Raw genomic sequence first — 13,716 nt, forward strand, 5'->3', positions numbered from 1 at the left:
TTAATAAATGTTACCCATGCATTTCCTTTGTCACAGTGCTATAGTTATGAGATGTTCTGGGGTGTCATAACCCCCGATCAAATAACTTTTCTTCTGATGTTTTTCATCTATGCTGTCTTAAAGATATTCTAGCCACACCATTAGAGGAACCCTTATAAATTACCATAATGGCTGCCAAAATGCCCATCCATTTGATTTTGCACATATAATCCTGGAGTCAATCCTTTTCGATATTCAATAGAAATACAATTTACTACTCCGCATCCACTAGTTTTTCTGCATTTTTTGATAATAATATAGTAACCCTTCTGATGGGCTCAGTCATAATAATACACCACGACAATCTCTACATATACTTATTCATTATGAAAACAGGTTTTTGCAGTTTATTACTTTTTTGTTGCCTAAGGCACTAAGACAAGGGCTGACTTGTGCTGTACGGGGGGCTAGCATTAGTTTGCGGAAACCCTAGTAATATGATGATTAAATCTCTTAATTTTCCATTTCTTCCAATCACTGCAACTGGCTGCTATCTACCACAAAGTAACCAGTTTGTGACATAGTGATTTTCTAATGACTCTAAGAGTGCATTTACACTAAATACATACCGGTACCGTACATTTAAGAAAAAAGCCAGTCCCAGGAATGATGGCCACCTGATAAGCAAAATAATGTAAAATGATGTGTATGTGTAGCAAGAAGTACAGATGGGATATATAAGATGCCAAATGCTTGTAAGGTAACAATAAGTAAGCACATAAATGCAGCAAATCATTTCGTATCTAATATAAATATCATCTAAAGACAGTACACAGGACCAAAGTCATGACAGTGGGATAAGTTAAAGGGAACCTGTCAGCAGGTTGTTGCTATTTCATCTGAAATCAGCAGGAGATAGAGGCAGAAACATAGAATTCAGGGATGTGTCACTTGTCAAAGTGCGTGCTCTTTACTAACTGGAAAACATCCAAATATAACAATGTCTAGTGGCAACTTCCAAATATAAATATAAATCAAAAGAGAAGCGGGAAGCTAAATGCCATAAAAAAACAAAATTCTTATTGAAAACAAATAGCGTAAGTTAAAAACAACTAAAAAGTTACTTAAAATTAGGAACAACATATGCAACATGAGCCACTCATCTATGGTAATATACCACTAGTAAAATGAGTAAAGATGCCCAACTCCATAAGAACAGTAATGAATGGACGTGGTAATTGTATAAAGGGAGTTCAAATTAAACTTCCTGAAATAAATATGATCGGACAAAAAAATATAGAGTTTCAGATAAGATTATTACACTTCCAAAGAATATATATGGTGGCAGTGACCTTATATTAGTTCTAATGTCCAGGCAAATAAGTAACTCATCAGAAGTGATGCATGAGTAAGTTAGTGATTACATGGCACAAGAGTGTAAACAGTAGAAGAAGCCAAAAGGATCAAATTTAGATAGGACACATGAAGGAAGTATGCTGGCACATTACCTTTAAATGATGGCGGAGAATTTGGTCCTTTTGGCTTCTTCTACTGTTACTGAGTTACTTATTTGCCTGGACATTAGGACTAATATAAGGTCACTGCCACCATATAAATTGTTTGGAATATCCAAAGACATACTGATAGGGAATTTAGATTGTGAGCCCCATCGGGGACAGAGATGATACTGTGTGAAAACTGTAAAGCACTGAGAAATATGTTATTGCTAAATAAAAATAAAGATTATTATTATTATTGTTATTAATAGCATGTTTAAATAGGCCAATTGCTTTCATGCAAACAGAAGTATCGCTAATATAATCACTCTGTGAGCAAGCTTAAAATAAATGTCACCCAATGAATGATCATTTTGCTTGCTCATCGGGTGATTGGCAGCTTAATTAGACAATCTACCGTAAGTATCAGGAAACAAGCATTACTAGGAATACTCATTCTAAATAATCAGCCAATGTAAATGCACTTCAAGTCTTATACTTTTTTTTTTTTTTGCTTTCTCACCTTCTTAATCTTGTTGAACTAGGGACTGTCAGAAGAAATATCCATGTTTAGCCTTCCTGATGGGTCTACATGGAAGCAAGAACCAATGGTTCCCTTCTGATAAGAGAATAGGGACCTATGGCTAATTACTCCCTAATGCATGTCACTTGAAAACCTTATGGAAACAATAAACCAGATAATGGGACAATCACACATTTTTAAAGGGGGTTGTCTGACAAAAACAACCTCTTTTTATTTAACATCTCTGACCATCACATTCCTGGCCATTAGATGACATTGCTGACTGCTAGACATTTTCCCTGCAGTCCCTGGTACGGTCTGTTCCAGAACACGATGTATGGGCTGCATACAAACCTTGATGTATGGACCCATTATGGATCTCCTGACCCAAACTCAACAGTATAATTTATGCTTATGAGGCTGTTGGGCTCAAGTCAGCAGACCCTCAGCCGGTCAAGACCCTGCGGTCCGCTCTCGGACCGAAAAAGTCAGATCTTATGAAACTGGCATTAATGTACTATTATGAAATACAGTCCGTGGATGACTTGAGTACTCTAAAGTCCCTGTTCATTTTCCACTCTCTTGTTATGGTTTATAGACCCCTTTATGATGTCTCTATACCTTAACTGGGTATGTTAAAAGGGATGGGGACCCCCTATAAATATTACACTGTGCTGTTTCGGTAACTTCCTTGGAAGTTAAAGGGAACCTGTCACCCCCCCCCCCCCCCAGTCGCTTCAAACTGAAAGAGCCACCTTGTGCAGCAGTAATGCTGCATTCTGACAAGGTGGCTCTTTTAGTTCTGGGTGCTGTAACTAGAGAAATAATCCGTTTTATAATTTGTCAGAAATACCTTGTCTTCAGTCAAGGAGGCAGGCGTTTCCCCCTGCTTCAGACATCACTCAAACCTCCTCAGCGCTGTTTTGAAAATAGCCGGCGCCTGCGCTCTTTTCCCCTGCCTGGTGCAGGCGCAGTGAGCACTGCCCATCCCCTGTCCTCATATGCAGTCCAGCTGATTGCGCCTGCGTGGCCGCCCTGCCTGTGAATCCCAGCCCCACAGTGACTTATGATTTACTCACATTGCGGGGCTGGGATTCACAAGCAGGGCGGCCGCGCAGGCGCAGTCAGCTGGACTGCATATGAGGACAGGGGATGGGCAGTGCTCACTGCGCCTGCACCAGGCAGGGGAAAAGAGCGCAGGCGCCGGCTATTTTCAGAACAGCGCTGAGGAGGCGGCGCCAAGAAGGTTTGATTGACGTTTGTGTGGCGTCTGCAGCAGGGGGGAAACGCCGGCCTCCTTGACTGAAGAAAGGTATTTAGGACCAATTATAAAACGGATTATTTCTCTAGTTACAGCACCCAGAACTAAAAAAGCCACCTTGTCAGAATGCAGCATTACTGCTGCACAAGGTGGCTCTTTTAGTTTGAAACGACTGGGGGGGGGGTGACAGGTTCCCTTTAAGGAAATAAGCTGGAACGTCACACCATGTGGCTGCCGCATATAGAAATACATTCCTACTGATATAGGAATCCCATTTAAGTACTTTTAAGTACAATAGCTCTAATGTATTATTGATGATCTTTTTCTTTAATAATGAAAAATGTATCTGTAAAAACTACCGTACATTAGTAGAGTTCACTATATTATCTTTTCACAATATAGGTAATTTTTGGGAAGTCCAATGGTCCAGAATTCCTGGATGAGGTGTGCACAGCTGTCACATATCACAACAAGTAAGTGGAAATTATCTTGTACTTATATAGTACTAGCTGACGAGCCTGGCGTTGACCAGGAATAGTAACTAACTGTGGTTAGTTATACCACCTCACTTCTCTCATTTTTCCCCTCACTCCTCTCATTTCCCCCTCACTCCTCTCATTTGCCCCCTCACTCCTTTCATTTTCCCCACTAAGGGTACCGTCTCACAGTGGCACTTTGGTCGCTACGACGGCACGATCTGTGACGTTCCAGCGATATACATACGATCTCGCTGTGTCTGACACGCTACTGCGATCAGGGACCCCGCTGAGAATCGTACGTCGTAGCAGATCGTTTGAAACTTTCTTTTGTCTCTGGATCACCCGCTGTCATCGCTGGATCGGTGTGTGTGACACCGATCCAGCGATGTGTTCGCTTGTAACCAGGGTAAATATCGGGTTACTAAGTGCAGGGTCACGCTTAGTAACCCGATGTTTACCCTGGTTACCATTGTAAATGTAAAAAAAAACAAAACACTACATACTTACATTCCGGTGTCTGCCACGTCCCTCGCCGTCAGCTTCCCGCACTGACTGTGAGCGCCGGCCGTAAAGTAAAAGCAGAGGAAAGCGGTGACGTCACCGCTGTGCTGTGCTTTACGGCCGGCACTGACACAGTCAGTGCGGGAAGCTGATGGCGAGGGACGTAGCAGACACCGGAATGTAAGTATGTAGTGTTTTTTTTTTCTTACATTTACAATGGTAACCAGGGTAAACATCGGGTTACTAAGCGCGGCCCTGCGCTTAGGTACCCGATGTTTACCCTGGTTACCCGGGGACTTCGGCATTGTTGGTCGCTGGAGAGCTGTCTGTGTGACAGCTCCCCAGCGACCACACAACGACTTACCAACGATCACGGCCAGGTCGTATCGCTGGTCGTGATCGTTGGTAAATCGTTTAGTGTAACGGTACCCTAACACCTGTCATTTTGACCTCAGACCTGTCTCTTTGACCCCTTGACACACTGATAGCAACACTGCTGAAGAAATACTAGCACAGTCTTCCAGTATTCATTGTTTCAGATGCTGCACATCTCTTATCTTCACAGCATAGACAATTGCCTTCAGATAACCCCAAAGACAAAAGTCTAAAGGTACCTTCACACATAACGATTTCGTTAACGATATCGTTGCAACGTCACTCTTTTTGTGACGTAGCAACGATCCCGCTAACGATCTCGTTATGTGTGACAGCGACCAACGATCAGGCCCCTGCTGGGAGATCGTTGGTCATAGGGAGTGATCAGGACCTTTTTTTGGTCGCTGACCACCCGCTGTCATCGCTGGATCGGCGTGTGTGACGCCGATCCAGCGATGTGTTCACTTGTAACCAGGGTAAATATCGGGTTACTAAGCACAGGGCCGCGCTTAGTAACCCGATATTTACCCTGGTTACCATTGTAAAAGTTAAAAAAAAAAAAACACTACATACTCACATTCCGATGTCTGTCACGTCCCCCGCCGTCAGCTTCCCGCACTGACTGTCAGTGCCGGCCGTAAAGAAGAGCACAGCGGTGACGTCACCGCTGTGCTCTGCTTTACGGCCGGCGCTGACTGTTGTGATTCGGTTCGTGGGCTCCCCCGGTGGTCTCTTGTGGTACTGGTGTCCTGCAAGCTTTGCCTTCTCAGTTCACCTGTTCCTATCAGGATGTGGGAGTATCCTATTTAACCTTGCTCCTCAGTCATTCTAATGCTGGCCATCAATGTATCCAGAGTGATTCTGTTGCATGTTCCTGCTCCCAGTTTTCTGCTCAGCTAAGTTGGACACTTTAGTCCTTAAGTCTATTTTTGTATGTTTTGTCCAGTTTGCACTTATGTGAATCTCTGCAGCTGGAAGCTCTTGTTGGGCTGAAATTACCACTCCAGTGGCATGAGTTGTCACAGGAGTTAAGGTAATTTCAGGATGGTGTTTTGAAGGGTTTTGCAGCTGACCGCGAAGTCCTCTGTTGTATCTTTCTGCTATTTAGTTAGCGGGCCTCTCTGTGCTAAATCTGCTTTCATACTACGTGTGTCTTTTCATCTGCTCTCACCGTTATTATATGTGGGGGGCTGCTATCTCCTGTGGGGACATTCTCTGGAGGCAAGCCAGGACTGTGTTTTCTTCTACCAGGGGTAGTTAGTTCTCCGGCTGGCGCGCGGCATCTAGAGACAACGCAGGAATGCCCCCTGGCTACTTCTAGTGTGGTGTGTAGGTTTAGCATCGCGGTCAGCTCTAGTTTCCATCACCCGAGAGCTTGTCCGTTTATTCTATGCTTCTGATGTTTCCTTGCCATTGGAAACCATAACAGTATGGCCAGCCCAAATGTTTAATCTATAGGCTGAAGCAGGAGAGAAAAGGAACTGTGTGAAACCTTTTTTTTTTTTTTCCCTCTGAAGTTGCACTCCAGCTCTAATTGCAGTCTCCTGTTTTCCTCTCCTCTTAACCCCTGAATGGCTCAGACTTTATCTGTTGAAATATGGATTCCCAGAGTCTGGCTACCAATTTGAATAATCTTGCCTCTAAAGTTCAGAATATACAAGATTTTTTGTTACATGCTCCTCGGTCTGAACCTAAAATTCCTATACCGGAGTTTTTTTCTGGAGATCGATCTTGTTTTCTAAATTTTAAATACAATTGTAATTTGTTTCTTTCGCTGAGATCTCATTCTGCTGGAGATCCTGCCCAGCAAGTAAAAATTGTTATTTCTTTACTGCGGGGTGACCCCCAAAATTGGGCATTTTCATTGGCACCAGGGGATCCTGCGTTGCTCAATGTGGATGCGTTTTTTCTGGCTTTGGGGTTGCTTTATGAGGAACCAAATTTGGAGATTCAGGCTGAGAAAGCCCTAATAGCCCTCTCTCAGGGGCAAGATGAAGCCGAAATATATTGCCAAAAATTTCGAAAATGGTCTGTGCTTACTCAGTGGAATGAGTGCGCTCTGGCGGCAATTTTCAGAGAAGGTCTCTCTGATGCTGTAAAAGACGTCATGGTGGGGTTTCCTGCGCCTACTGGTCTGAATGAGTCCATGACAATGGCAATTCAGATTGATCGGCGTTTACGGGAACGCAAACCTGTGCACCAGTTGGCGGTGTCTTCTGAAGAGGCACCACAGAGTATGCAATGTGATAGTTTTCTGTCCAGAAGCGAACGACAGATTTATAGGCGCAAAAATCATTTGTGCTTCTATTGTGGAAATTCTACTCATGTTATATCAGCATGCTCTAAACGAACAAAGAAAGTTGATAAATCCTCTGCTATTGGCACTTTGCAGTCCAAGTTTATTTTGTCTGTAACTCTAATTTGTTCGTTATCTTCTATTGTTGCGGATGCGTATGTGGATTCTGGCGCCGCTTTGAGTCTTATGGATTGGTCCTTTGCCAGGCGCTGTGGGTTTGATCTAGAGCCTCTGGAAGTTCCTATACCTTTAAAGGGTATTGATTCTACACCATTGGCTAGTAATAAACCACAATACTGGACACAAGTGACTATGCGTATGACTCCAGACCATCAAGAGGTGATTCGCTTCCTTGTACTGTATAATCTACATGATGTGTTGGTGCTGGGATTGCCATGGTTGCAAACTCATAACCCAGTCCTTGACTGGAAAACTATGTCTGTACTAAGCTGGGGATGTCAGGGAAATCATGGGGACACATCTTTGGTCTCCATTGCTTCATCTATTCCCTCTGAAATTCCTGAGTTTTTGTCTGATTATCGTGAGGTTTTTGAGGAATCTACTCTTAATTCTCTTCCTCCTCACAGAGATTGCGATTGCGCCATAGATTTGATCCCTGGCAGTAAATTTCCTAAGGGTCGTCTATTCAATCTGTCTGTACCTGAACATGCTGCCATGCGAGAGTATATTAGGGAGTCCTTGGAAAAAGGACATATTCGTCCTTCTTCGTCTCCTCTTGGAGCGGGGTTCTTTTTCGTAGCTAAAAGCGATGGTTCGTTGAGACCTTGTATTGATTATAGACTCTTGAATAAGATCACAGTCAAGTATCAGTATCCTTTGCCATTGCTGACAGATTTATTTGCTCGCATTGAGGGGGCGAAGTGGTTCTCTAAGATTGATCTTCGCGGTGCGTATAATTTGGTGCGAATTAAGCAGGGGGATGAGTGGAAAACCGCATTTAATACGCCCGAGGGCCATTTTGAGTATTTGGTGATGCCTTTTGGTCTGTCAAATGCTCCTTCGGTCTTTCAGTCTTTTATGCACAATATTTTCCGTGAATATCTGGATAAATTTATGATTGTGTATTTGGATGATATCTTGATTTTTTCGGATGACTGGGAATCTCATGTTCAACAAGTTAGGAGGGTTTTTCAGGTTTTGCGGACCAATTCTCTGTTTGTAAAAGGTTCAAAGTGTGTTTTTGGGGTTCAGAAGATTTCTTTTTTGGGGTACATTTTTTCCCCCTCTTCTATTGAGATGGATCCTGTGAAGGTTCGGGCTATTTGTGACTGGACGCAACCGACTTCTCTTAAGGGCCTTCAGAAATTTTTGGGCTTTGCTAACTTTTATCGTCGATTCATAACTGGTTTTTCTAGCGTTGTCAGGCCTTTGACTGATTTGACTAAAAAGGGTGCTGATGTTGCAGATTGGTCTCCTGCTGCTGTGGAGGCCTTTCGGGAGCTTAAGCGCCGTTTTTCTTCTGCTCCGGTGTTGTGCCAGCCTGATGTTTCACTTCCTTTTCAGGTGGAAGTTGATGCTTCCGAGATCGGAGCGGGGGCGGTTTTGCCGCAGAAAAGTTCAGATTGTTCAGTGATGAGACCTTGTGCGTTCTTTTCTCGAAAATTTTCGCCCGCCGAGCGAAATTATGACGTCGGTAATCGGGAGCTTTTGGCGATGAAGTGGGCATTCGAGGAGTGGCGTCATTGGCTTGAGGGTGCTAAACATCAGGTGGTGGTCTTGACTGATCACAAAAATTTGATTTATCTTGAGTCGGCCAGACGTCTGAATCCTAGACAGGCGCGCTGGTCGTTGTTTTTCTCCCGGTTTAATTTTGTGGTTTCGTATCTGCCAGGTACTAAGAATGTGAAGGCGGATGCCCTTTCTAGGAGTTTTGAACCTGATTCCCCTGGTGATTCTAAACCTACGGGTATCCTTAAGGATGGGGTGATATTGTCTGCTGTCTTCCCAGACCTGCGACGTGCTTTACAAAAGTTTCAGGCGGATCGGCCTGATCGTTGTCCGCCTGGTAGATTGTTTGTGCCGGATGAGTGGACCAATAGAGTCATCTCGGAGGTTCATTCTTCTGCGTTGGCAGGTCATCCGGGAATTTTTGGTACCAGAGATTTGGTGGCTAGGTCCTTCTGGTGGCCTTCCCTGTCTCGGGATGTGCGTACTTTTGTGCAGTCTTGCGATGTTTGTGCTCGGGCCAAGCCTTGTTGTTCTCGGGCTAGTGGGTTGTTGTTGCCCTTGCCTGTTCCTAAGAGGCCTTGGACACACATCTCTATGGATTTTATTTCTGATCTCCCTGTTTCTCAGAAGATGTCCATCATTTGGGTGGTGTGTGACCGCTTTTCTAAGATGGTTCATTTGGTGCCCTTGCCCAAGCTGCCTTCCTCATCTGAGTTGGTGCCCCTGTTTTTTCAGAACGTGGTTCGGCTGCATGGTATTCCGGAGAATATCGTTTCCGACAGGGGATCCCAGTTTGTGTCCAGATTTTGGCGGGCGTTTTGTGCCAGGATGGGCATTGATTTGTCTTTTTCGTCTGCATTTCATCCCCAGACAAATGGCCAGACGGAACGTACTAATCAGACCTTGGAGACTTATTTGAGGTGTTTCGTGTCTGCTGATCAGGATGACTGGGTCTCCTTTTTGCCGTTGGCTGAGTTTGCCCTTAATAATCGGGCCAGTTCTGCCACTTTGGTCTCCCCTTTCTTTTGCAATTCAGGGTTCCATCCTCGTTTTTCATCTGGTCAGGTGGAGTCTTCGGATTGTCCTGGAGTGGATACCATGGTGGATAGGTTGCATCGTATTTGGGGGCAGGTGGTGGACAATTTGGAGTTGTCCCAGGAGAAGACTCAACGTTTTGCTAATCGCCATCGTCGTGTTGGTCCTCGTCTTCGTGTTGGGGACTTGGTGTGGTTGTCCTCCCGTTTTGTCCCTATGAGGGTCTCTTCTCCTAAGTTTAAGCCTCGGTTCATCGGTCCTTATAAGATTTTGGAAATTCTTAACCCTGTGTCTTTTCGTTTGGACCTCCCAGCATCCTTTGCTATCCATAATGTCTTCCATCGGTCATTATTGCGGAGGTATGAGGTACCACTTGTGCCTTCTGTTGAGCCTCCTGCTCCTATGCTGGTTGAGGGTGAATTGGAGTACGTGGTGGAGAAAATCTTGGACTCCCGTGTTTCCAGACGGAGACTTCAATATCTGGTGAAATGGAAGGGCTACGGTCAAGAGGATAATTCTTGGGTTACAGCTTCTGATGTTCATGCTTCTGATTTGGTCCGTGCCTTTCATAGGGCTCATCCAGATCGCCCTGGTGGTTCTTGTGAGGGTTCGGTGCCCCCTCCTTAAGGGGGGGGTACTGTTGTGATTCGGTTCGTGGGCTCCCCCGGTGGTCTCTTGTGGTACTGGTGTCCTGCAAGCTTTGCCTTCTCAGTTCACCTGTTCCTATCAGGATGTGGGAGTATCCTATTTAACCTTGCTCCTCAGTCATTCTAATGCTGGCCATCAATGTATCCAGAGTGATTCTGTTGCATGTTCCTGCTCCCAGTTTTCTGCTCAGCTAAGTTGGACACTTTAGTCCTTAAGTCTATTTTTGTATGTTTTGTCCAGTTTGCACTTATGTGAATCTCTGCAGCTGGAAGCTCTTGTTGGGCTGAAATTACCACTCCAGTGGCATGAGTTGTCACAGGAGTTAAGGTAATTTCAGGATGGTGTTTTGAAGGGTTTTGCAGCTGACCGCGAAGTCCTCTGTTGTATCTTTCTGCTATTTAGTTAGCGGGCCTCTCTGTGCTAAATCTGCTTTCATACTACGTGTGTCTTTTCATCTGCTCTCACCGTTATTATATGTGGGGGGCTGCTATCTCCTGTGGGGACATTCTCTGGAGGCAAGCCAGGACTGTGTTTTCTTCTACCAGGGGTAGTTAGTTCTCCGGCTGGCGCGCGGCATCTAGAGACAACGCAGGAATGCCCCCTGGCTACTTCTAGTGTGGTGTGTAGGTTTAGCATCGCGGTCAGCTCTAGTTTCCATCACCCGAGAGCTTGTCCGTTTATTCTATGCTTCTGATGTTTCCTTGCCATTGGAAACCATAACAGCTGACACAGTCAGTGCGGGAAGCTGACGCCGGGGGACGTGACAGACATCAGAATGTAAGTATGTACTGTTTGTTTTTTTTTTACTTTTACAATGGTAACCAGGGTAAATATCGGGTTACTAAGCGCGGCCCTGCACTTAGTAACCCGATGTTTACCCTGGTTACCCGGGTGCTGCAGGGGGACTTCGGCATCGTTGAAGACAGTTTCAACGATGCCGAAGTCGTTCCCCTGATCGTTGGTCGCTGGAGAGAGCTGTCTGTGTGACAGCTCCCCAGCGACCACACAACGACTTACCAACGATCACGGCCAGGTCGTATCGCTGGTCGTGATCGTTGGTAAGTCGTTTAGTGTAACGGTACCTTAAGGGGGTCAGATCAGGAGACCTTGGTGGTCATTCAACTGGCCCACGACGACCACTCCACTTTCCAGGAAACTGTTCATGTAGGAATGCTCGGACCTGACACCCATAATTATCTTTGGGGTCATCTGAAGGCAATTGTCTATGCTGTGAAGATACGAGATGTGCAGCATCTGAAACAATGGATACTGGAAGCCTGTGCTAGCATTTCTTCTGCGGTGTTGCTATCAATGTGTAAAGAGTGGGAGAAGAGGGTTGCATTGACAATCCAACACAATGGGCAGCACTTTGAACACATTTTAAAAGTGGAAAGAATAAAGTTACGTTAAAACCAAGCACCATTGTTTTTCTTTTGAAATTCTCAATAAGTTTGATGTGTCACATGACCCTCTTCCCATTGGAAAAATAAAGTTGGATCCAAAAAGGCCGACTACAAAATGGCCACCATGGTCACCACCCATCTTGAAAAGTTCCCAGCCTCCCATATACTAATATGCCACAAACAGGAAGTTGATATCACCAACCATTCCCATTTTAATTAGGTGTGTCCATATAAATGGCCCACCTTGTATTTTGCATACAATCAAAGATTCTATTTTTTCTTGTCTTTTACCTTTTTTGCACCTTTTTAGAGCAAAAAGTTGTATAACCCTTTATAATGTGGTGCGTCAATCTTCAACTTCTCACAAATAAAATCAGACATTTGTTATACTCCAGTGAGGAACTGAAGTACAATTGTGCAGAAATGTTGCAATATTTAGAGAATTTACAAATGAAGAGTTAAAGGTGTTGTCCAGGTTTGGAATGAAAGTATGCAGTCACTGTATGTGACTACAGACTTCTGATACCTAACAGCATTTGCACCACCTGCTTTCAAGATTTTCCGGTGCCACAGCGAAAGTGGGTGGTCACGTGACCGCAAGTATGCAATTCGCATACTTCTGGCCACATTCCAACTAAACGTGCACTGCCTTGCTCAATGCAATTGAATTGAGTAAGGGCGAGCACGTCTAGTCGGCATGTGACTGGATTAATACAAATCGTATACTTGTGCTCACATTGATGCCTGTTCTTGTCACAGGCACAACAGTATCTGGACAGCATGTAGTGCACTTGGTGTAAGGATTCAAAAGTCTGCAGTCACATAGAGTTCCTGCAGACTTTCATCCCAAGCCTGGACAACCCTTTTAAGGAAAACCGCACCCACATAGGGAACAAAAAAAAAGCAGGCCAAACCAAGTAAAGTTAACTTCTTGAAAGGGTTCAAATTAAATAGTGAATAAGACACAAACAGAGAATCACTGTATGTGCCTTTTTTCTGGAGAGAAAATGGTTCTAAGACAATAATGAATTGGGGCTTAAGTGTCTCCCACCAACCATGGAGTTCTCTGACAATGCCTTCTCAATCACTATATTCCCGATGTCGGGCCCTGGTCTCCTGAGCTCGCATGACGCTAATATGTCATGGAACAGCGCCCGCACGAGAGGTGAGTATAGGCTGTTATTATTTTACATGAGGGAATATAGTTTGGGGTTATAGTGGACAACCCCTTTAATTTCACAGTAGAAAGTTGTGTTATCATATGTCTCTACCATACAAACTACAGTATAAATGTGTACCTAGACTACTAATAGTGAACATGTCAATACCCCCACAGCAAATGTCACCAGTGGGATTTCCCACAGTTCTTTTCTGATTAGATCTTATCATTAGCATTGCAGAAATCAATTCTAATTATTTTCTATTATTGTTGTGTAACAAATGAGACATTCACAGGATACTAGATAAATATCCCTCCAACAGAGTCAACAAAGCTGTGGAACATTCTGTGTAATTGAGGTGTGCTCAAGATTTAGGGAGAGGTTCAGGAAGAAAAAGCTATAATGGAAATCCAGTATAGACTGATACATTTTCAACTACAGCTTCATCACAATAAAGCCTCACCAGATGGAAGACTACCTCTATTAGGGCTTGTTTACACTCTGCGTTTTTGCTGTAGTTTTTCTGCACGTTTTTCAAAGGTAAAAAAACGCTGCACTCTGCAGTACCAGTAAAGTGATTGAGATTTCTAAAATGTCATGCATATTCTGCTTATTGTTTCCTTGTAGATTTTTAAAATCTGTAACATGTCAAGTCTTTCAGCGTTTTTGCAACTTTTTTCACCCATACAAGTGAATGAGGAAAATGCTCAAGCAAAAACTCATAAAAGTGTAGATAAAAACACTTTGTATCACAGTGTTTTTCTTGCCAACTGCGGCATGTAACAAAGCAATGTTTCCCAAAATCCAGTCCTCACAGCCCCCAACAGATTATGTTTTCAGGATTTCCTTAGTATTTCACAGGTGAGAGAAC

At 44.0% G+C, this 13,716-nt stretch overlaps 1 protein-coding gene across 6 annotated transcripts in view; it reads left to right on the forward strand.

Moving 5' to 3' along the window:
- DOCK8 (dedicator of cytokinesis 8) overlaps positions 1–13,716 on the forward strand; it is a 259,998-nt gene that overhangs the window by 119,811 nt on the left and 126,471 nt on the right. For all 6 annotated transcript variants that reach the window (XM_077249094.1, XM_077249095.1, XM_077249096.1 and 3 more), the window contains one exon: positions 3,662–3,732. In XM_077249094.1, coding sequence (XP_077105209.1) covers positions 3,662–3,732 — 71 coding nt within the window. The remainder of the gene's footprint in view (positions 1–3,661; positions 3,733–13,716) is intronic.

Source organism: Ranitomeya variabilis, chromosome 1 (assembly GCF_051348905.1).
Source record: "Ranitomeya variabilis isolate aRanVar5 chromosome 1, aRanVar5.hap1, whole genome shotgun sequence".
In the NCBI taxonomy this organism is placed as follows: Eukaryota; Metazoa; Chordata; class Amphibia; order Anura; family Dendrobatidae; genus Ranitomeya; species Ranitomeya variabilis.